Here is a 22,242-nt window from a genome sequence, read left to right as displayed (position 1 = left end):
TTATTAATCAGGGGATGCCACAGCGGAATGAATCGCCAACTTATCCAGCATATGCTTTGCGCAGCGGATGCCCTTTGAGCCACAACCCAACACTGGGAAACACCCATACAAACCCATGCGAACACGGAGAGAATATGCAGACTCCACACAGAAATGCCAACTGACCCAGCAAGGGCTCGAACCAGCGAACTTCTTTCTTTGGGGCGATTGTGATTTTTGGAAATACCTACAAACCCCTCTCCATTGTCTTGCATGCCCCCAAGGGGTTCTAACTCTTACATTGGAAACCACTGACTTAGAACAGGGGTGTACAAACTCGGCCCTGGAGGGCCAGTGTCCTGCATATTTTAATTTCAACTCCAATTAAACACACCTGAACCAGCTAATCAAGCTCTATCTAGATATACTTGAAACTTCCAGGGAGGTGTGTTGAAGGAAGTTGGAGCTAAACTATGCAGCACTGTAAGAAATGGCCGGGATTTCAACGGTAAAAAAACTGTAAAAATGCTACGGTAAAAATCCGTAACCTGGTTAACAGTATGTTTCCTTAATTTATACGGTAAATAACTGTAAATTGACTTTCCCAGAATTCCCTGCATGGCACACTACTTTTTATGCTTTTTGTTGACATTACCATAGATCTTTTTAGTTGTTTCCCCATCAGTTATGTACATTAGAGATTTATGTTACATCTAATGTTGATAAACAATGTTTATTTCATGACTTTTATGCGTGTTACCATACTGGTGTTTAGTAGCTGTGTGAATGACACTGAGCACCTTCTATACACTGATAAGCGTTTCTGCGTGTGGGAAAAGTTGTTTGTGATGAGCATTAGTTCATTATGTTCATATATTTCTCATCAACACCTGTATATGGCTGTGTTAACAAGTCTATCTGTGTAACAAAAGATGTTTAGATGTTGGTAATTCAAAATACAGACATATTACATCTATAAATTAATGAAATACGGTAGTTTACTGTAAAAATGAGGAATTACTTTTACGGTTTGTACCGTATTTTTATGGTAAAATACCACAGCTGTCGTTTTTTTACTGTAAATTTTACTAATTTATTTTTTACAGTGAGGACAACGGCCCTACAAGAGCGAGGTTGGACACCCCTGACCTAGAACCAGTGAACCACTTACCTAAACCTTTCCCTAAACCCAACCAATCATGTTTTCAAAAGCAAACCTGACAAAAAAATGCTTTGCGACCTCACAGTTTTACCTTGACTTTGCATTGCTTTGATCTCTTTTGTAGAACTGTTTTTCACTGGACTCGAACCTTGCAAGTTCACCAATGTACAAGGTGAGCTACTGAGCAAAGTGACCACGCCAGAAAAATTGTCCAAATGGAGATAGAAAGATTAGGCAAACATATCCAATTACAAATCATAGACAGTGTTAAATAGTTTTGTGTTGTTTATTTGGTGCTGTGCAAAGAACTGCACAAAATAATCATTCACTCATCATTAAAATGTCCCTGTAGATATCATTAATGTGAAAAGGAACAAAAGTGATTGCCGTCACATTGCCCCGTAGCGTTCATTTTACCTACAAACTGTTGCCAAAAATAATTCTAAGTACGTTCTTGATATTTCATAAAAATGTAGGTTGAAGCATGTATTTCCAATGAGCCTGTGTTGCCAGGGGCGTGAAAGTGCCTGAAGCTATCAATGCACTTTAAAACTATTTACATTACCCATGTAGACGCTGCAGCTAAATTCAGTTTTCACTCCGCCCTTAGTTCGTGTTTCGTAAGCTCAGTTCAGAAATTTGCGTCAGTCACATTGTACGACATATTTACCTTATCCATCTGAGGTCCTCTAGCCTCTGTGTGAGCAAGCAAATCACAGGGAAAACCTTGACTCATTCACTAATTATGCCATAGATCTCTATTTCTCTGTACATTAGTACATATTTCAGCTTGAGCTCCAGTCAAACACATTGGAGCAGTGGGCAGGGTTGGAACTGGAGTCTGCATGACATTATCTTTGTTGCAGATCCCAATATTATTCAGGCGGAATTCATATTTCCATTCCTGATGGAGCAACCACTGGTTGTTACTGTTCATAACAATGTGCTCTACTGCACCACAGTTCTGACTATACTGAGATATTTGGTCAATGTGAAAAAAACACTTGTAATATCTCATGCATAATGTATACTTATTCAGTACACACCTTACATTGTCCTACCTGCCATTATAAAATAACCTCAAAGAAAAGCCTTTAAAGTCTCACATGCATCAGAAGCTGCTGAGACTTTTATTTCAGTATGCTGATGTACTTCTGACTGAAACTGAATATTGAGTAAGGGATAAGACTTTATTTTGCGCATCATTCTCTCATAGCAAACTAACGGTAATAACGGCATGGGTAAGAAAATTGTGGCCGAAGCCATCAAACAAAATCAATAAGATAAAGACTGACACCTCAAATTTGGAAGCAAACGGTCTTTGATTGAAGATTACCAAAATAAATGTCTTTTTTTTCAGCACAGATTAATTGTTCACCAAAAGAACAACAAAGTGCGCTAGCAAAATAAAGATTGTAAATTCATTTGTAGGGTATCCAGAGAGTTATGGGGTTACAATAACAGATACAGAGGTTGCCATCTTGTTTTTATACGTTAGATCTTGGTCTTATACGTTGTTCTTATAAATAAGATAATCAATGAATATACCTCAGTAGTTTATCTCAGGTTACTTAGGGGTCACATAAGACCAAAAACAGCAAAACCTTCAATACAGGATGGGACCAACATAGAGGTCTTGGTGTTCCTGGACTTTTTCAGCCATCATTAATGCCTGTAAAGAACTGCATTATTTTTCAGTATGGCAAACAGAGCTTTGGTTGAAATGCCTGTTCTGTCCAGAGTCGGTGGTGGACTAGTGCCTTTGGAATGGTGAAGGTGGTTTTCTGAAGTCCCCAAAGTCTTAAGAAGGGCTTCTAGTGAATTTGTGTCCTTGTATTTAACCAACGTTGACCCCAAGACCGACCTGCAGCTTGTCCGCTCTGTGGTTGACAAAGGCACCCATGATCAATGTGGCAGGAAGAGGGTAAAGCCGCTTCTCCAGGACCCCACCAATAATACAGCGGCTGTCCATCATTCCTAAAAAACATCAAAATGATTGACAATAATATGTGGTTTTTACAATAAAGGCATTGATTTTAAAACTTTGAATATACTATACATACATTTTATAAGATTTTAAGAAAAGTAATATTTTTATCCAATAAAAATACATTAATACTAGGACTATCAAGTCGGTCATTTTGACTGTTTTTTTAAATTTTGTAATTAAATAATTTTGTTTAAAAGGGCCATAAAACCCCCGTTTCAGTTCAAGTCAGAAATTTTTCCAAAAATAATCCAAGATGAGCTAGCAGAGCAGGGGAAAAAGAAGGGTTTTTGTCAGTTGGCTCACCAGCTCAAGAATTATACAATCCGTGAGGAGACGCATGATTTTAAAGTTTACAAAGTTAAAATGCAAGGAAATAAACAGTCAGTAATTTAATGCTGTGACATCTACGGTAGGCTATTCATATTCATATAATATTTAACCCCAATTTGTGTCTGAATGTGTCTGAATGGTAATGAACTCAACTGATAAAAGACAAAGTCCGCCATTCTCCAATTCTCGTACAACTCTCCCGACAAAATGCTTGCTGCACACAAACAGGTTGGCTGTATCGAAGGCGCTGACAGCATTGTGGAGAAAACTATGCAACAAACTCCGTGCATCATGGAAACAAACACTTAAACGGCCTTCATGAACGACATCTGAATGCACAATAGATTAAAAGCATGTGCTCTCATGAATAATTAAGAAGCAGGGTCTTCTCACTGGATAAGAAAACTCCAGTCTGATCTCACGAGAAAACGTAAGTATTTTACGTTTTGTCAGTTTAGTGGCTAATTCGTACGAATTCGTATGAGTTCAGTCGTACAAAATTGTATGATTTAAAAAAAAGGCGTGGCACCTAACCCCACCCCTAAAACCCAACCGTCATTGGGGGATGAGCAAATCGTACTAAATTGTACAAATTAGATCGTACGAATTCGTATGAATTAGCCACTAAATCAAAAAGTTACGAATTGCCGTGAGATTGTGTTGGAAAACTCTATGAATAATATTAATAATGCAAAACTCCACTTTGACTTTGATTTTGATGGCCATAAAGATCCTACTGACTACATGCATTTCAGCATCCGCTACTTTTTCATTGTGCCTCTGATGCCTAGCACTTTCTGACTGCAAAAACAGAACTTTACTTCAGAAATCTCTTTCAAATATTCAAAAACAACATTTCAACTGTGGTGAAAAAACTCTCCAGCTTGCTGGACAAAGTGAAATACACACCTTCCCTGGCCGTCTAGTAACTTGTACACAATTATATCCTATATAACAATAAAGATTGTATTTTAAGGGTAATCACTTCATAAAATAGGGTGACAGACAATCAAAGCTTAGATCTAAAATATCAGTAAAAGCTTTTAATGCTATTCAATTTGGCAGGGGCGGACTCGGAGAGGTAAGCAACCTCTTAGGGCTCCATGGAATGAGAGGGCCACGAACAGTTCCAACACGCCTATATTAATCATATAGGTCTTTTATAAATTTTCTATCATATGTTAAAAAAAGTCCAACACAATCTCACGGCAATTCGTAACTTTTTGATTTAGTGGCTAATTCGTACGAATTCGTACGATCTAATTCGTACAATTTATTACGATTTGCTTATCCGCCAATGACGGTTGGGTTTAGGGGTGGGGTTAGGTACCACGCCTCCTTTTTAAAATCGTACAATTTCGCACGACTGAACTCGTGCGAAATATAACCATTCTATAACCATTAAGATTTTAATGTTATTACTTCTTTTCAAAACCGGGGAACGTTCCTTCTGTACTGCACATGAAAATATTAAAATCTAACCACAAATATGGCCCATTAACTGTACATAGTTAGTCTGTGAACTTGTTTTTTTATTTGTGAATTTATTGTATTTAATTTTACATTGAGAAGATAAAGGTTCCACTTAGTTTATTTGCAAAAAAAAATCCGAATCTACAGAGAAAAAAAAAATCTACAGAGAAAGAGAGTATTTTGAGTTTCAGTGCTAGGGACCCATATCTTAAATTGCTTACGGCCCCCAAATCAAATCCGCCCCTGCAATTCAGTACAGTCTCTGTAAAAAGCAATATCTTAAAAAAAGTGAGTAAACCCGTTGCCTTAAAAGTGTAAAGTTGATTTTACTTAAGACATGTAAAGTTTTTCTGTTGCAACTTAGAAATATTAAGTTTATTTAATTTTTATGATTTACTTAATCATTTTAAGGGAATGCTTTCTCAGTTTTTTAAAGTAAAGCCAACTATCACTTTTACAGTGCGTGAGTGGTCAGAATAACTGCTTCATTCAGAACTGTGGCAGTTGTGTTGAACTGATCAAATGTATAAAGAAAGGTCTCTAAAGAGGGTTTTTATTTAAATATGCATTTCTGCTTAATTAAAAAAAAGCTTTTTTAAATTGTGCAAATATTTCTAAATATTACAATTTTTACTGGATTGTTAACAAATATATGCTGCTACGGTGAGCATAAAAGACTCCCAGAAACCAAACTTTTGAACTGTAGTGTTTAGAGTAAACGCCTGTTCACACCCAGCACAATAACTATAAATATAACGATAATCATATTTGTGTTCACACTGACAAAGATAACCATCTGTTGTTTCCAAGATAATCATTATCTTTAAATAGTTTTTGAAAAGAGGGTTTAACATCAAGCAGAGCTTCTCCACAATGTTGTCTGTAGCTTTAAATTTTGTTTATATTTCAATGGATTCTGACTGGCTGTCAATGTTTTATTGTTTATTAGCTGGGAAAAGTCATTCTGAAAGTGATCCAAATGATATCATTTCTCAACATCTTTATCATTATAGCCGTGGTCTGAACACGGTCTTTATTTTAATCTTTATAGTTGCTTGTTGTTATATTTATTTGCTGGTTTCATTTAACCTCAACAAATCAGTGACAACAGTGAACTTCTACAGAAATTTACACTATAGCAAACCATTGCGTGACAATCTCATGTCTGTTTTTAAAAATGCACATGCAAAGGGTGGTGAAAGATGTATTGAACTTTGTTAATGAGTTAGGTTCCAACCCAAAAATTTGATCTATGTACACTCTGACTGAGAGTACTGTTGCAGTGTAAGTATTGGCAGTATAAAAAGTACATTTTCATTAGGAGTAGTGGTTTAAGGCATTCCAAGTGAAAAGGCAAAGAGTTACAATAATACTTTCACAACTACTCATTTATTCAAAATTCAGTTTTGCCCAAAACTTCTTCTCTTTTGATCATTTTATAATGAAAGAAACAAATTACTTTGGCTTAAATATACTGTAAGATTCAGTAAAATGGTGTTGGCATATTTGCTGAACTTTGTGATTTATTCGTCTTAACATTATAGCAAAAGTATTTTTTTTTTTTTTAGTGATGAAGCTTAAGATTTTAAAGTAGCAGGGACATTTACTCTTGTAAATTTAAGGGTGAATTAAAAATAACTTTTTTGTACATTAGCTTTTTTGCTTGAATGTACAACCCCAAATCAGAAAAAGGTGGGACAGTATGAAAAACACCAATAAAAAAAAAAGAAAGTAGTCATTTCCAAATTTAATTTTACTTGAATCATTTAGCGGTTTGATACATGAATGTGCTCCACGCCGGTTTCTGCATCTCGTTTATATACACTATGAACAGCAGCTACGCTAATTATTCTCTTTATTCTCTATTTCCACCTGGGGATACTCATCCCGAGGCCCTCAGATTATGCTGCGCCACTGATTCGATCCAAGATCGGCGACGACATGATCTCAAGGTTACCATAATCCTGGACCAGGCCACATCCTGAGCAGCTGCTGTGGTGGTCTTGGAGGAGTGGAGAGCATGAGACTGATCCCTGTGACGCTCCAGGGACAGACGAGTCTTCACTGAGGTCCAGCTTCCAGCCTCCGACGCCTTGACTGCAGCTCTGCACAAGACGTTTGGCCAGAGGAGAAATGGTCGTGCTCAAGTGAGCCTGGTTTCTCTCGAGGTTTTTTAATTTTTCACTTTCGCCAATTGATGAAATTTTTTCCTCGCCACTATCGCCACTGGCTTGCATGGTTCGGGATCTGCAGAGCTGCGCATCGATGGATTTGCTCTCCAGTGTTTGGACTCTCAGTAGTGATTATTAAACCACACTGAACTGAGCTAAACTGAACTGAACTTAAACTCTGAAAACTGAACTGACACGGTTTTAATTTACTATGGTCTTTCATGTGAAACAGCTTTGACACAATCTACATTGTAAAAGCGCTTTATAAATAAAGGTGAATTGAATTGAATTGAATTTTATTTTATTCCAGACAATATGAACACAAAATATTTCATGTTTTGACTGGTCAACTTTATTTTATTTGTAAATATACATCCTTTCCTGTCATTCAGACTTGCAACACATTCCAAAAAAGTTTGGACAGGAGCAAAACAGTGATCTCCAATCCCTCAAGCCGCACTGCATCAAGGATCCTCATTCACCTATAAGCGATATCGCCACATGGGCTCAGGACTACTTTGGCAAACCTCTGTCAAATAGCACAATATGTAGTTACATCAACAAATGCCAGCTAAAACTGTACTGTGCCAAAAGGAAGCCCTATGTTAACAGTGTCCAGAAATGCCGTTGACAAAATTACACCTGAAACACTTCATCACTTGGTGCCATCAGTCCCTAAACATCTTTTAAATGCTGTGAAAAGGAATGGCAACATTACAAAAAGTGATAAATTCTTTACTGTTACAACTTTTTTGAAATGTGTTGCAAAAACCAGTGTTGGAGTATGTGTTTATTTAAAAACAAAAACTTGAATAAAATAAAATAAAAATTATGAGGAACACATTGAATAAAGTTTTGTTGTATTGTCTGCAATGAAATGCATGTCAAAGTAAATTTGGAGATTTTTCATATTGTCCCAACTTTTTCTGATTTGGGGTTGAATAATCTACACTGTAAAAATATCTGATAATAAACAGGTTCCGTATATTGTGATTTACAAGTGTTTACTGTTTATTTACGTTTATGAATTGCATTATGGGATGTTGATCTCTGCTTTGTCGACATCGGATGTTAAAAACTCCAAAGCAGAATTTGAAAAGTTAAAACACTAACCCAGACAATGCATCACCTCAAACCAATAAAAATATCAATAAAAGTCACTTTTTCAAACTTTTCAACGGCAAAAGTTTGTTGGAATGTAAATGATCTTATTGGACTTGCTTGTATATTGTTTTAAATATTGTTCAATAAAACAAACAAAGTTTAATCTCACACACTGTAAATTAATAAATGACAAAAGTCAAGATAACAAATATATTTTTGTTGCTTTAACTTATTTTAATAAGTTAATCGGGTTTCAACTAAATCTTTTAAGTTATACAAAGTTTAACTTAATATTTTTAGTCTGTTTGATTGATGCAAGTTGAGATGACTATAAAAGTATATAGAAAGTGGAAAAGGAAAAGTGGCTAATTAGTACAAATTTGTACGATTTCATTCACCCGAAAACACCTGATTTTAATAAAAGAAGGTGTGTCTCTAAACTCCACCTGTCATTATTCCCATGAGATTGCCTTGAATCAATCACACAATCAGTATATCTGTAGTTATTACCTCTGAAAACCATTTTAGCTTCAGGAAGTTCCATCTGGTAACCAAAGGAAAAGGTTGTCTCTTGGGTCCTAGTACTCGCCTCAAACTCCACTCCCACCTGAATCTAAAGAGATTCAATTTTAAAAAATGCTGTTTTACTACACTATTACCTTCTCTCGTCATTGAATATTTTGAACAAAGACATCTTTCAACACCGTCATACCTGTTTGTTGGCCCTGTGGTAGTAGCTGGCATGTGCGCCTCCTTTACCTGCGTTCAGTGTTGCAATCCAATTTGCCCCTAAGGTGCAAAGAGCATGGGGGTAAAAGTGTCCATTGCCTGGAGAAGCTTTACACACTTAGGGTACATTATACTTGATAGTACCAGGCTAAGACTAATTCCTCTATTTTTTTTAAAGGAATTTAGAATTTAGGACTTGGATAGGGTGGCAAACCAGTTTTTTTTTTTTTTTTGAAGCAGAACAGCCCAGTGTCCTTTCACCCATTTATAGGCCTATAGTAGAGTAAAGCAGTGATTGGTTAGTGATCAGCTAAGACATTAGTGTTTCCACATTAGAGGAGTGTAGTTTTCCTCATTTGAGGACCTGGTGAATAAGTGTTGCATTTTGATTGGTTGTATTTATAAACTGAACTAAACTGTTCCTATTTACTGTGACCTTTTATGTGAAGCTGCTTTGACACAATCTACATTGTATAAGCGCTATACAAATAAAGGTGAATTGAATTTAGAAAAGGAAAGCAAGTAGCTTTCTGTTAGATTTGTGTGTTTTAGGTGGAGTTGTGTGTAGTGTTTTGAAAAAAGTGTTTTAGGCAATTGAATACTGAGTTCAAGGCTGAGAAATAGCTTCTGGTTTTAGACATTTGCTGTGTAGTTTTGCATTTTAAGTGAGATGTTTCGCAAATTGTGACATGAAAAGATTTTGTTTGTAAGCTGTTAGAAAAAACTGTAATACGGGCTTTATTTTCGATCAAGGTGCAAAGTCTAAAGCGCAGGGTGCAAAGGAATTAAGGGCATGTCCAAATCCACTTTTTTAATGATAAAAAAATACGCTCTGTGCCACAATGCATGGTCCAATCAGAGTCTCATCTCGCATTCCCTTTAAGAGTCAGTTATGTCATGCCATGGCGCATTTGCTATCTACATGGCAGACTTTGTAAGTGGAAAAACTGAACGCTTCACTAGTGAGAAAACAGTTAAACAGACAATCTGCAACGCGAGGATAAAGAACGAGCCTCCTCCATTTGGCCTCGTTACTTTACTTTTACTCTTTACTTTACTCCTTTACTTTTGTTGAGTAAGGAAACGGTGGAAACTCACTCCACTGAAGACATCCATTAGCCAACATATTTAATTTTGTTTGATAAGCGCAAAGATTTGTTTCAAAAATATTTCTAAATTCAATTAAAATTTTCCAGCAAAGGAATAAATGAACAGTAATAACAAAGTGTGGTCTAAAAACGGAGTTATATCCAAACACACGTCCTATTCTTATGCCCCATACAGTGATGCAGACGTCTCCAAAACCCGACAGTTGGACAAATCTAAACTTGTTTTTACTAAAACACATATAAATATGCATATAATAAATAACACTACTACTAATAATAACAACATTATGCAATCCAAACTTTCAAGAATAAACTGAAAAAAGCCGCCCCAGATGGGGCATGCAGGTAGTGTTTTTTACATTTATATATAAAATAATAATTTTTGTAACATTTTAATCCTTTAATTTCTTTCATATTTAAAGATATTTGTGTATTGCTGGACTTCCTTTGTGTATTAAGCAATGTGTAAGCGTTTGGACCCACATAGGGGCAAAACTAATGCACTCAGCACTGGACTTTAGACCAGCTTTCAGCTGATCAATGGCGCGGTCAATGGCGCAAAACATGAAAATTACTGTTGCGGTGGTCTGAGAATTGCAACAAAATGTCTTGCACCTTATTGCGCCGGGTGTATGATAGGGCCCCAAGTGTTTAGAATGACTCATACTGGTGTATAACAAGTGGCAGTCTGACCTGAGTACTGGCCTGCCAGGGTGAGTATGCCACCTTCTTCTGCTCTACCTCGATGGTATACGAGCTCACCCCCCAGTACCAGCTGTGGGGAAACACTTTGAAGAAAGTGTGCAACCATGATAACTGTCACAAAGATGAAAAAGACACATATTAATAATAACATATTGAATTATTAATGTTTTTGAAATGTAAATGGTGGCTTTGCAGTTGCTAAGGTGTTCTAAAAGGTTGCTAAGGTGATTGATTGCCAACATAGGAGTGGTTGCATGTTTTAGTATGCTATGCTAATGCTAATGCTAACATGTCCCTATTGGTTCAACGCGTTGTTATAGTGTTTTTACAGTTTCTAGGGACTTGCCAGGGAGGTCCATATGTAGCTCTTAAGGTGTTCAAAAGGGTTTTCTGTGTGTTATGTGTGGATTCAATGTTCTACTATGTGGTTACTGAAGTGTTATAAGTGGTTTTAATGTGTTGCTAAAGTATGAGGTCACTAGGGTGTAAGCAGTTATTGTGTTTACTGTGCTGAACACAATGTCCCAAGGCATAAATGAAGTTGCGAAGGTATTCTACAATCCTTCCAGTGTGTTGGTATGCAGTGTTTTCAATATTTTAGTGTGCTTTGCAAATGCTAAGATGTTGGAATTTAAGTTTTTCAGAGCATTGCCACAGATTAACAAGTGTTTTGGTAAGACTTTAGTGACTCCTGGCCCATGATGATTGCTTTAAATCAGGGATTTCTAATATTTCATATTTGCATGTGTATTGTTCTTTGATGCTGGATAATGGACACATGACAAGCAGGTAGCAAATATATATTTAATCTGTTTAGTTACAATGAATGCAGAGCAAGGCAAATAATAGATTACAGTATGTAACAATTTGACTTAATAGGCAAACAGAACAATTCACCACAATAACATAAAGGGCAACTCTTCCAAGGCAATGTAGAAAAACCTGTTCTGAGTGAAAGACAAACAAATGCACATTCCTGTGACAGCTATAAATCAGTCTGTCTTCTACCAAGGAATTAAAACAATCATACCTGATTCCCTCAGAACGTCAGGGTTGGCCATAGTAACCGCAGCTGTAAAGTCACTACCTCTGTATTCTGTCTCAAACTGCCACGTGACAAACTGTGCCTGCTGAGTCTATCAAAGAACAGGAAGTCAGTCCACGTTGAGTCAAAGTATTTAATTAACAGAACATTCTACTAACCTGAAATACGGCTTTAGCTCTTATTTTCTCACTGAGATGGAACAAAGAGTGTGCATTTAAGCTGCCAGAGGAGTCCATTTCCCCAATAAGCATAGGTGAGTCCTTTATACACAGAACAATTTGTGGATAAATTCATCATATGTAATGTATACGATATATTTTAGCCATTTGAAACACACTTAAAGCAAGAAGTCTCTTATAAACCTATTCATTACTGCCCATTAGGATTATTTTGGCTACATTGATTTTAAAATCTGATTTAACAAATGATTGTTTTAAAGGTTTTTTAGTGTTCATTCTTTACATAACACACTGTAGGTTAAAAGTAACTTATAATAAAAATGTTTTCTAACTCTAATGAGAGTAACGCAACGTACATGTCAACAGTCGACATCAAATATCTGCATAAAACACCCTATATAAAACATGTTTCTCAACCACGTTCCTGGAGGAACACCAGCTCTGCACATTTTCCATGCCTCCTTAACCAAACCCACCTGATTCAGATCTTCAGCTCATTAGCAGAGACTGAAAGGCCTGTAATGGGTGGGACCAATGACTGTAAAAAAATATGGATGATGTTTTCCATTGAACGATTTGAATGCAAAACGCTTCAAGACGGGCTCAATCTGTTGCAAAACACTGCTTAAATTGGAGCCTGGGCATGCACAGAAGAGGCTACCTAATGGAGCCAGAGGAGGAGCCGTGAAATCAAGCTTCCAAACAAACGCTTGTACGTCAAATCAACCATTAACCATGCCACCCAAACTTCTCATTTGACCACCCGTATCTGCACAATATCAAAGGCTCGCTAATATAAATAAGCACTTACATTTAAAAACACGTAACAATACACAATTTATTAAAAAACTGTGTGATGTAAGCTGTTATAATTTAATTAAAACAATATATGTTGGACTGCAAAATAACCGATCTTGTATACACTCTAGCCTGAGTTAGACTAAGCTATGGTGAGCACAAAAACATATTTCTATTATAACGGGCTGTTGATATTTGTTATCTTTCCAGGGGTAGAAATAACACTTGTAAAATATGAACAATAACATATGAAAAACACATACATTTTTAGAAAGGTTTTTATTTTTAATTAATAATCAACAGGACCTAAAATATACACACCATAGATAACGATTTACCATGTGGTTCATCTAAATATCAACAGGATATTTACACATCCCATCCCAGCACTATATAAAATAATCCTCATCAATTTGTACAATAAACTTAGCAGTATTCATAAATCAACTGATGTCTATCTGCTGCTGCAACATTGCTTGTATATTGTCTATCATTTTTTGCCTTTGCTTTCATTTGGTTTATTCGATGCCTTAATAATATCTGGCAAAGAGGAATTTACATTCATTTTAAAGTTTATTAAGAGTTTTAAAATAAAACGCCAGCGGTAAATGATGTATATAAATGATAATATAACATTTACTTCTCTGTTATTTAAGATTCAGTTTCTAGAACATCAATATTTTTTTAACAGCAAATTCAGTAGATTAACACAATAACATGCCGAAACTGAAAATATCAGAGACGTCCTGTAAATCAAATTCAAATAACGTTACAGGAGATCGATCGAGACATAGGCTGACATTAGTTTTGTCTTCCTAATTAATTTTTCAGACCCATAAAGAGAATTACTGCTAGATAGTGATCACCTGTATTTTCTCCGTCATGGCTAGGCATGTATCAGCAAACTAATAAAGCCGGATAAAGCCCTCACTTTACTGAATAAACAGTGTTCCACCAGACCCTGTAGGTCAGAAAGTGTAGTTTACTGCTGAACAACTCATTTTATTATGGTAAAATAACACAGAAATCGAATAATAACACTTTAATCTCCTCCTGAAGCTCCGACAGTCTGTTGAGAGAAGCTGTCAATCACATTCACAACTGTCAATCATGATGACACGCCCCGTTTTTATAGCATTGAATTACTGCTCAAAAAACATACGCTTTACAAAAATTAACATCTGAACCTTTAACAACTTGATAACCAGTGCCTCTATTAACCAAAACCATCTTTCGGGACATTTTATTGCAAGTGTAATTATTTTTTTATTTGGGTTCAAGTCTCGCTGGTTAACACAGAGGAGGCGGGGTTTATGACTTGTACTGCAGCCAGCCCCCAGGGAGTGATCTAACGGTCATGAGCGTCACTCAAAAACAGGCGTGTGGCACACTTGGGTGTGACAGACAAAGGAGACATCCAAAACATGCAGTGTTGGTGGTCCTCCAGAAACGTGGTTGAGAAACACTCATTTATAATACACAGACATAGATAAAGAGCATTAAAACAATAAATGTGTAAAACACTGTTAAAACCTTTTAATGTAAATTGTCCACTATATATTAAAATGTTTTCAGTTTAAATGTATTTATTTATTTATTTGTTTAGAGGGCAAACATGATCAGTATAATACCATGGTTTACAGTAGACACACACTACACAGTCATTCTGTGCATAAAGAGTTTACACAGCAAATCTTGTCTGGCATATTTAGAAGATTCATTTGATGACATATAAACAGACTCTATTTATGATCATAGTACAGCTCTAAAATAGAAATTAGTAATAGTCATTGGTTGTTATTAGTTACTATTAGCCATCTAGCGCACATATTATGATAGATCTATATAAAAAAATATTTGACTGTTTTTCTTTTCCTAAAATGGCTTAACTTTAGTGCTGTAAAAAAGGTACTTTATGATATGTTGCCAAATGGTAACAACATCCAATAGTGGCGCTAATTTGGAATTTCACGTTTTGTGTAAATCATCAAAAAATTATTAATTACAGGGAAAGTTTTATTTCCTTATAATTAATAATTTTTTTAATGATTTAGTTTGTGTTGCAATATTATAAGCTATTATAAGTATATAACACAGAACTTATAAACACCTTATACATACTTTCCAACAACTGATATTCCATTTTCTTTTCAGCTTAGTCCCTTTATTAATCTGGGGTTGCCACAGTGGAATGAACCGCCAACTTATCCAGCACATGTTTTACGCAGCGGATGCCCTTCTAGCCACAACCTATCCCTGGGAAACATCTGATATTCCAACAGCTTTTATTTATTCCATTCTTTTTGCTGAATATTATTGAAATCAATTATAATATTGTACTATCATGTATACAACATACAGTAAATATAAATATTTTCTCCAGTAAGTCTAATATATCCAGATGCATCAGAATAATGTAGCTACTAGCTAACAATGTTTCTATATTATACTTTCTACTATACTATACCTGTCAGGTTTCTGCCACTTGTAAATTCTTGTTTTGAGTCCAGACACTAGTTCCGTCTTGTCCTGTATGTTGTGCTCGGCTCTACTTTTCTCAGGTCGAGCACTCCTTTTCTGTCAATGTGCTCAGACTCTGTGCACTCCTGCTTGATGTGGGTGCGTGAGGTCTGCGTGTGTTTAGGACGCGGGCTCTTGTACTCGTGTTTTGTGTTTGTTCTGTCTGCATCGCGCTGTTTCATTCTCAGCATCTCAGTCTGGTTGGTTTCGGTTGGCACTGAGATGAAACATGCACGTTGCATATGTGTGAGCACACGGTAAGGTGTTTTCATTTATCGTGTGCTCATGTCTGTTTATGTTGATGTTGTCTAAGCACGTGGCTCGGGGTTTACATTGTGGCCACGTGCTTTAGTGGTGTGTTTTGTGAGTACTCGTATTGGCTGCGTGTTCTAGTCTCAGTTTGTGCGAGTGTAACGGAGGCAAGCTAGTAAGTGCTGTGCAGGTAAACCTCACTCCTCTGACCTTTAAAGGTGCTCTAGCGACAGACACTAGAGGCCATGGTCTTTAGCCTACTTGGTAGAGCAACTGACTCCCATGCGGAAGAACGCCGGTTCGATCTCAGCTCGGAGCGGGTTGGGTGGTGTAGGGCCGGCGGGGTTACATGAGCACATGGCTTGTGTTTCTTTGTCATGTGCACACCTGTCTATAGTCTAGTCCCACACTTGTTAACCCATTATAAGTCTAGTATGTTCACCTGTCTGTTTGTTAATTATTTCTGCTTATATTCTCCTCATGTCTGCTGTCCTGTGCCAGTTCGTCATCGTATCCTGCCTTGTCCTGTCTTCCAGCCCTGATCCTTGCTAGTCTGCCCAGTCTAGTTTGTTTTGATTGTTTATTTGTTTTGTTAATGTTTTCCCCCTCAGGGTAGGTTGTTTTGCCTTTTAATTTAATTTAATTTAATTTAATTTAATTTAATTTAATTTAATTTAATTTAATTTAATTTAATTTAATTTAATTTAATTTAATTTAATTTTAAATAAAAACCCATTTTCCCTGCACTTGAGTCCTCGCTCCTTTTCCCCACCTCAAAACTGTGACAACACCTGTCTTACCTGCCTCTGAGCTAACCGAACTGTCTCCATCACTGCTTTTATCCAATGTCCAATCTGCATCATTCTCATGGTCACTAAAACCCATCTCAGCTTCACTTTCATCTGCAGGAAGAGTGTCCTTTTCTTCTTTCACTTACCATAGAACATGGTGGTCCTCATTAATACACAGTTGCCTGTATTTATCTAATCAAAAGTATTACCATTAAAATTTAGATTTTATAATGCAAAATCCATTAACGTGACTAATCAACATTATATTACTAGCATTCATGTTGTTATTGTTACAGCTTAAATGATCACAGCTGACCTTGCTAGCTAGCTAACCCATTGCAATATTGCACATTGCACTATTGGACAGTGTTGCCATTTGGCAACACACACATTTGATAAATTTACAAAAAACTAATTTGATAAAAACTTTTGAGAGTTGTGAATATGTCATCAACTTACTGGAGGTGATGTCTCAGATTTATTTGTGGATCTGACATCATTTGATCCTTTGTTTTTATTGACGTTTTCATTTGCCTTCAGCAACTACTCACAATAAATGCCAGGCTGTCAGAAATCGCGCCACAGAAAAACACTGCACATCATGTGACTTAACCAAAGCACATCATTGGCTAAACTAAGGTCTTCTCTTTCCAACAAAAAAAAATGAACGCTAGTCTTAAAGAAACAGGGAACATAAATATCATGTTGCCTTATGGTAACACTATGCGTTAAGAGTATTTTCGCTATATTTTCCACAACTCATCCAATAAGTAGATTTTACCATATGTTGGTAGAACATTTTTACTCATTTACCATAAAATACAAAGTAGTACAATCACTTACTCTTACTCAATCACTTACATATACTCTTCGTATATTTTAATAAGTACATATCAGAATAAGTACATGGTTTCATTTACAGTATATCATCCTGCATGATGACTGAAAAATCTCCACACATATTTTTACAAGCATTAGTTAAAACATTAAAGTAGACTTATAGTACTCTTGATAATAATTTTGGATAATAATATTGTTCAAGTCCCAGCCCTTATGCTACAGACAGACACTTAAACCCTAACATATAAAGAGAAAAGAACATAAGAACATAACAAAAGCCAAATCAGATTCTTACCGTTTCTTTGCTGTCAGTGTCTGATTGTAGATGCTCAGCATGGAAGCGATAACTAGACGGAGCAACAGCACTGAGGTGAAATGTGTGACTGACCTGAGGTGAGACAGAAACACAAACGCATCCTTTGGCTAAACAGTTTGTGCTAAATTGTTGTAAATGTTAAATGTAAAATGCTAAACTTAATTTTGTAACTGAACAATATTTATTGAACAAACCTTGAAAAAACTGCTGAGGGTCTTATTTATTACAAGCTTTACACCTTCAATCTGATGTGGAAATACATCTAGATACAAAAACAATAAAATTACTCAAACAAACCATCACCAATAATGAACCATCTCATTTTTTTTTTACATAAGGGGCTATATGTAGGAGTTTTTCAGATATTAACCATTTTTATTGGCTGTATTATTGTCGTTTTATTGCCTGTTTTTAATGCAACTCTTTCATTCAATTTTTTTTCGCAAGTCTATACTTTCAAGTCTTTTTTCACATAAAACAAAATTTTTTTACATCTTTTTTTGCATAAAAGCATTTTTATTTTTTGTGGCAATTATGAGGATGGGTTGGAACAAGTTACCTCTTAATTGTCTTCTCGGAATCCAGAAGAGCATTAAAGGGATAGTTCACCCAAAAATAAAAAAACTCATTCACTATTTACTCACCCTCAAGTGGTTTTAAACCTTTATGATTTTCTTTCTTCTGTTGAACACTGAAGAAGATATTTAAAGGTGCAATCCTGTAATCGACGACCTCTATAGTAGGAAAAAAATACTACAGTATGCATGTCAATGGGTTAACAGTTTCCAGCTTTCTTCAAAACATCTTTTGTGTTCAACAGATTTAAGAAACCCAAACAGGTTTGGAACAAGTGAAGGGTGAGTAAACATTCAATTTCTTTTCGGATTAGTCCCTTTATTAATCTGGGGTCGCCACAGCGGAATGAACCGCCAACTTATCCAGCATATGTTTTACGCAGCGGATGCCCTTCCAGCTGCAACCCATCACTGGGAAACATCCATACACACTCATTCACACACATACACTACGGACAATTTAGCTTACCCAATTCACCCTATAATGCATGTCTTTGGACTGTGGGGAAACCGGAGCACCTAGTGGAAACCCACGCGAACACAGGGAGAACATGCAAACTCCACAGAGAAACGCCAACTGGCCCAGCTGGGGCTTGAACCAGCCACCTTCTTGCTGTGAGGCGATTGTGCTACCCACTGCACCAGCGTGCTGCCAGGTGAGTAAACAATTTTCAGAAAGAATTTTCAGTTTTTTATTGAACTATACCTTTAAAGGTGCAGTAGGTGATTTGCCAAAATGCTAAATGGTTAGCATAATATCTTTGAAACAAAGTCCCTCCCCTGCTGTCCAAAACCATGCCTCCTGAATTCATGAATGCGCACCTTAAAAATGACAGTAGACAACCCACTAGATCACATCATTGGCCAGTTAGAAAAATGTACAGTACTTTATAATACTACAATTCTGATCAAAAAGCTGTGTTATATCTAGCAGGTTTTCAGTTGTGTAGCAAGCAAATCTTGTCTGTGCAATATTTCATGCATGCAAGGATCGCTGGTCTCACTCTGTCATGTGCTTTGTCCTAAAGCCACTACTGCATGCTTAGTGGTTGGCCGGTGGGGTGCAGGAATTACACCTATTACTAAGCCATACTTACATGCTGGTTCAGACTGAATATTCAGAGTAGCATGGTAAACAATATAGGGAGCAATAAACAATTATGGGAATTATCGGCCTGACAAATTTTTATTTAATGAACATTTTTTAGTTTTCTGCCTTACCCAGAATATAAAAATACATATAAACACATTTAGATCATTTACTTTAATCATTTCTATAAGAATGTGAAGAGACTTTCAACCAGCACAACAAAACATGTTTCTGAAGACAATCACCTACTGTACCTTTAAGCCAATGAAGAAAAAGCCATTCTTTACTGTAATGCCAATCAGATCAATATAGTTCATAAACTGTATTTTCATATTAACTCAAAATACTGTCCTACTAAAGCAAAAGACCTTTTGTTTTAGTTGTCCAGCCAATTAAATTATAGGTAGAACACTGTAAATCTGCCAAATAAAAAAAGCAACTTACTCAAGCTCCTTTTTTACATGTTTAATGGGGTTGTTGTGAATGTCCCAAAACTATCAATATCATTGTTTTTCTTTATCCAAAAATGAAGTTGCAGTATATCAGACTACCATAAGTGTAATGTGCCAGGAAATTTATATATATATATATATATATATATATATATATATATATATATATATATATATATATATATATATATATATATATATATATATATATATTACTATGAACAGATGATTTCTGAATTAATTTAAAGTGATAGCTCACTCAAAATGTGTTTGAGTTTTTTTTCTTCTCTAGAACACAAGAGAAGACATTTTGAAGAAAGTTTGAAACCTGCAACCATTGACTTTAATTGCATTTGATTTTCCAACTATGGATTCCAATGGTTACAGGTTTTCAGTTTTCTTCAACATATCTTCTTATGTGTTCAGCATAATAGAGAAACTTTTGAGCTTTGGAACTATCTGAACATGAGTAACTATTAAATAAATTAAAATTTTGGATGAACTAACCCTTTTTTGTGTCTATTTTGTCATTGAGAAGAGCTCAGCATATAGACCATTTCAATATGGTCATGTGATTGGCATATGAACATTTCCTGCTTGTTATCAAACTATTTTATAACTGTAACTAGAGGCAATTCAATCATAACTTAATGTTAAAACAGCTATCATAACATTATTTACCAATATGTGGCTCTTTTTAGATTCTCGGAAGCTATAGAAATTAAAAATGTAAAACAGGAAATACATTGGGACCATTGTTATTGTTTACATCCCTCAAAATGATCTATAATTACTTATCTGAGCAGTTTAGACGGCATTGGGATTAGCAGGGACATAGTTAGGGTATTTGTAATCCTGAAGCTAGTTTGGGGCCTGTTTGTTCGCATTTTTCTACATATAGCCCCTTTAAATACATGAACATGCATACCAAAGCAACACAGAAGGAAAACAATAACAGACCTTTACAATTGCGGTGCAGACCATCAAAGCTCCCTGGGTTAGGCAGCCGTCCATCTCTCCTATCCCATCGTGATAAGGGTCTATCTTGTGGAAAGGGGGAGTTTTGTCGCCCGGGGCGGGTTGACAGAGCCAGCACACTGCCCATGAGATCCCACAAGCCAAAAGAGAGGACCCCACACTCTTAAACTTATCTTCTGAAGTGGGAGAGAAAACAACAGTTTGACATACTAATACAGTAGTGTTGTAGTAGTAATTGAAATAATATCTACAGTTATATAATATCTTGTCATTAATTAACTTTTTTTATTTTATTTACCAAATCAGTGACATCATTTATGAATTTGGCACTGAAAGAGTTAAAATCCTGTAATTTTCTAAGCAATTTAGTAGTTTTGATCAGGACTGAGGTTGATTAACAGATTTATACAAAAAAAAGGAAAAAATATTAATCTGATGCATTTTTACAGCAGCTTAATTCAGTGGATGTTTTCATCTCGAACATAACAAAAGGTAGTCCATTTGAGTGTATCATTGAGTTAAAAAAAAAAAATCTAAGCTTTTTCTCAAAATATGTGTCAAAATAAGATTTGCCACCAAAAATCATTCTGCTAGCTGAAACACAGAAAAGGTATGGCCAAATTAATACTCAAAATCACCCCAGAGTGGATGAAACATCCCCAACAGCACATAAGGGTTAATGATAAGTTAATTAATGACAAGATATTCTATAACTGTAGATATTATTTCCATTATTACAACAACACTACTGTATTAATATGTCAAACTGTTGTTTTCTCTCCCACTTAATCTGATGCATTTTTACAGCAGTTTAATTGAGTGGATGTTTTCATCCCTAACATAACAATAGGGTAGTGATTTTGAACAGCGCACAAGGGTTAATTTAGCAAAATACAAAGACAATACTGGTCATATGTGACCTGGACAGTCTTGCGTTATGTTCTACAGTGCATGGGTCAAATTTATATATATATTTTTAAATACCAAAAATCATTAAATATTAAGTAAATGTTCCATGTTCTTTCTTTAAATATATCAAACCTCAATTTTTGTTTAGTAATTGGGATCACTGAGAACTTTATTTGGACAACTTTTTGCAGTGATTTTCTCTGTATTTTTCTGCACTCTCAGATTGCAGATTTTCAAATAGTTGTTTCTCTGTCAAATACCGTCCTATCCTAACAAACCATACATCAATGGAAAATTCATTTATCAGCTTTCAGGTAATGCACAAATCTCAATTTCCAAACATTAAAACAAAAATTATCCAGCGTCACACATTATTCATATTTTACATTACATTTCTAAACAGCACTGAGCTTAGCAAAGAGACAACTAAATAGTAATATTACATAACATTCTGCACATTTAATAACACATGTTATCAAGGAGTAACAGTTGCATTGAAACGATGGTCAATAATCATGCATTTGAGACTTTCATGGTAGATTTTAAAAGTCTGTTAACTTACGCTGAATAAACGCAGGTGCTATTAAAATATGCAAAAATAATATCCAGAAACCATGCTGAAACGCAAGCGTTACAGATGCAGTGACCGCTGGAAGGGAATAAGGTGAAAGGATGCTGAGGGATGTAATGACAGCTCAACTACAGACTCTAGCGGCGGAACCAGCTGATCAGTGCAGTCATTTAA

At 35.8% G+C, this 22,242-nt stretch overlaps 1 protein-coding gene across 1 annotated transcript; it reads right to left on the bottom strand.

Moving 5' to 3' along the window:
- Positions 1–1,167: 1,167 nt before the first annotated feature.
- si:dkey-71l1.1 (uncharacterized protein LOC569883 homolog) lies at positions 1,168–22,164 on the bottom strand. The gene is made up of 10 exons (XM_056457062.1): positions 22,060–22,164; positions 20,571–20,764; positions 17,688–17,755; positions 17,473–17,565; positions 11,956–12,057; positions 11,783–11,888; positions 10,741–10,863; positions 8,922–8,998; positions 8,720–8,822; positions 1,168–3,118 (listed from the first exon to the last, which is right to left on the bottom strand). The coding sequence occupies exons 2-10, from the start codon at positions 20,713–20,715 to the stop codon at positions 2,979–2,981; spliced, it is 957 nt and encodes a 318-aa protein (XP_056313037.1). The 5' UTR covers positions 20,716–20,764; positions 22,060–22,164; the 3' UTR covers positions 1,168–2,978.
- Positions 22,165–22,242: the final 78 nt, after the last annotated feature.

This window comes from Danio aesculapii, chromosome 5 (genome assembly GCF_903798145.1).
Source record: "Danio aesculapii chromosome 5, fDanAes4.1, whole genome shotgun sequence".
Lineage (NCBI taxonomy): Eukaryota > Metazoa > Chordata > Actinopteri > Cypriniformes > Danionidae > Danio > Danio aesculapii.
Note: the sequence above shows the minus strand (reverse complement) of the source record. Positions and strands in the feature narration are given on the sequence as shown.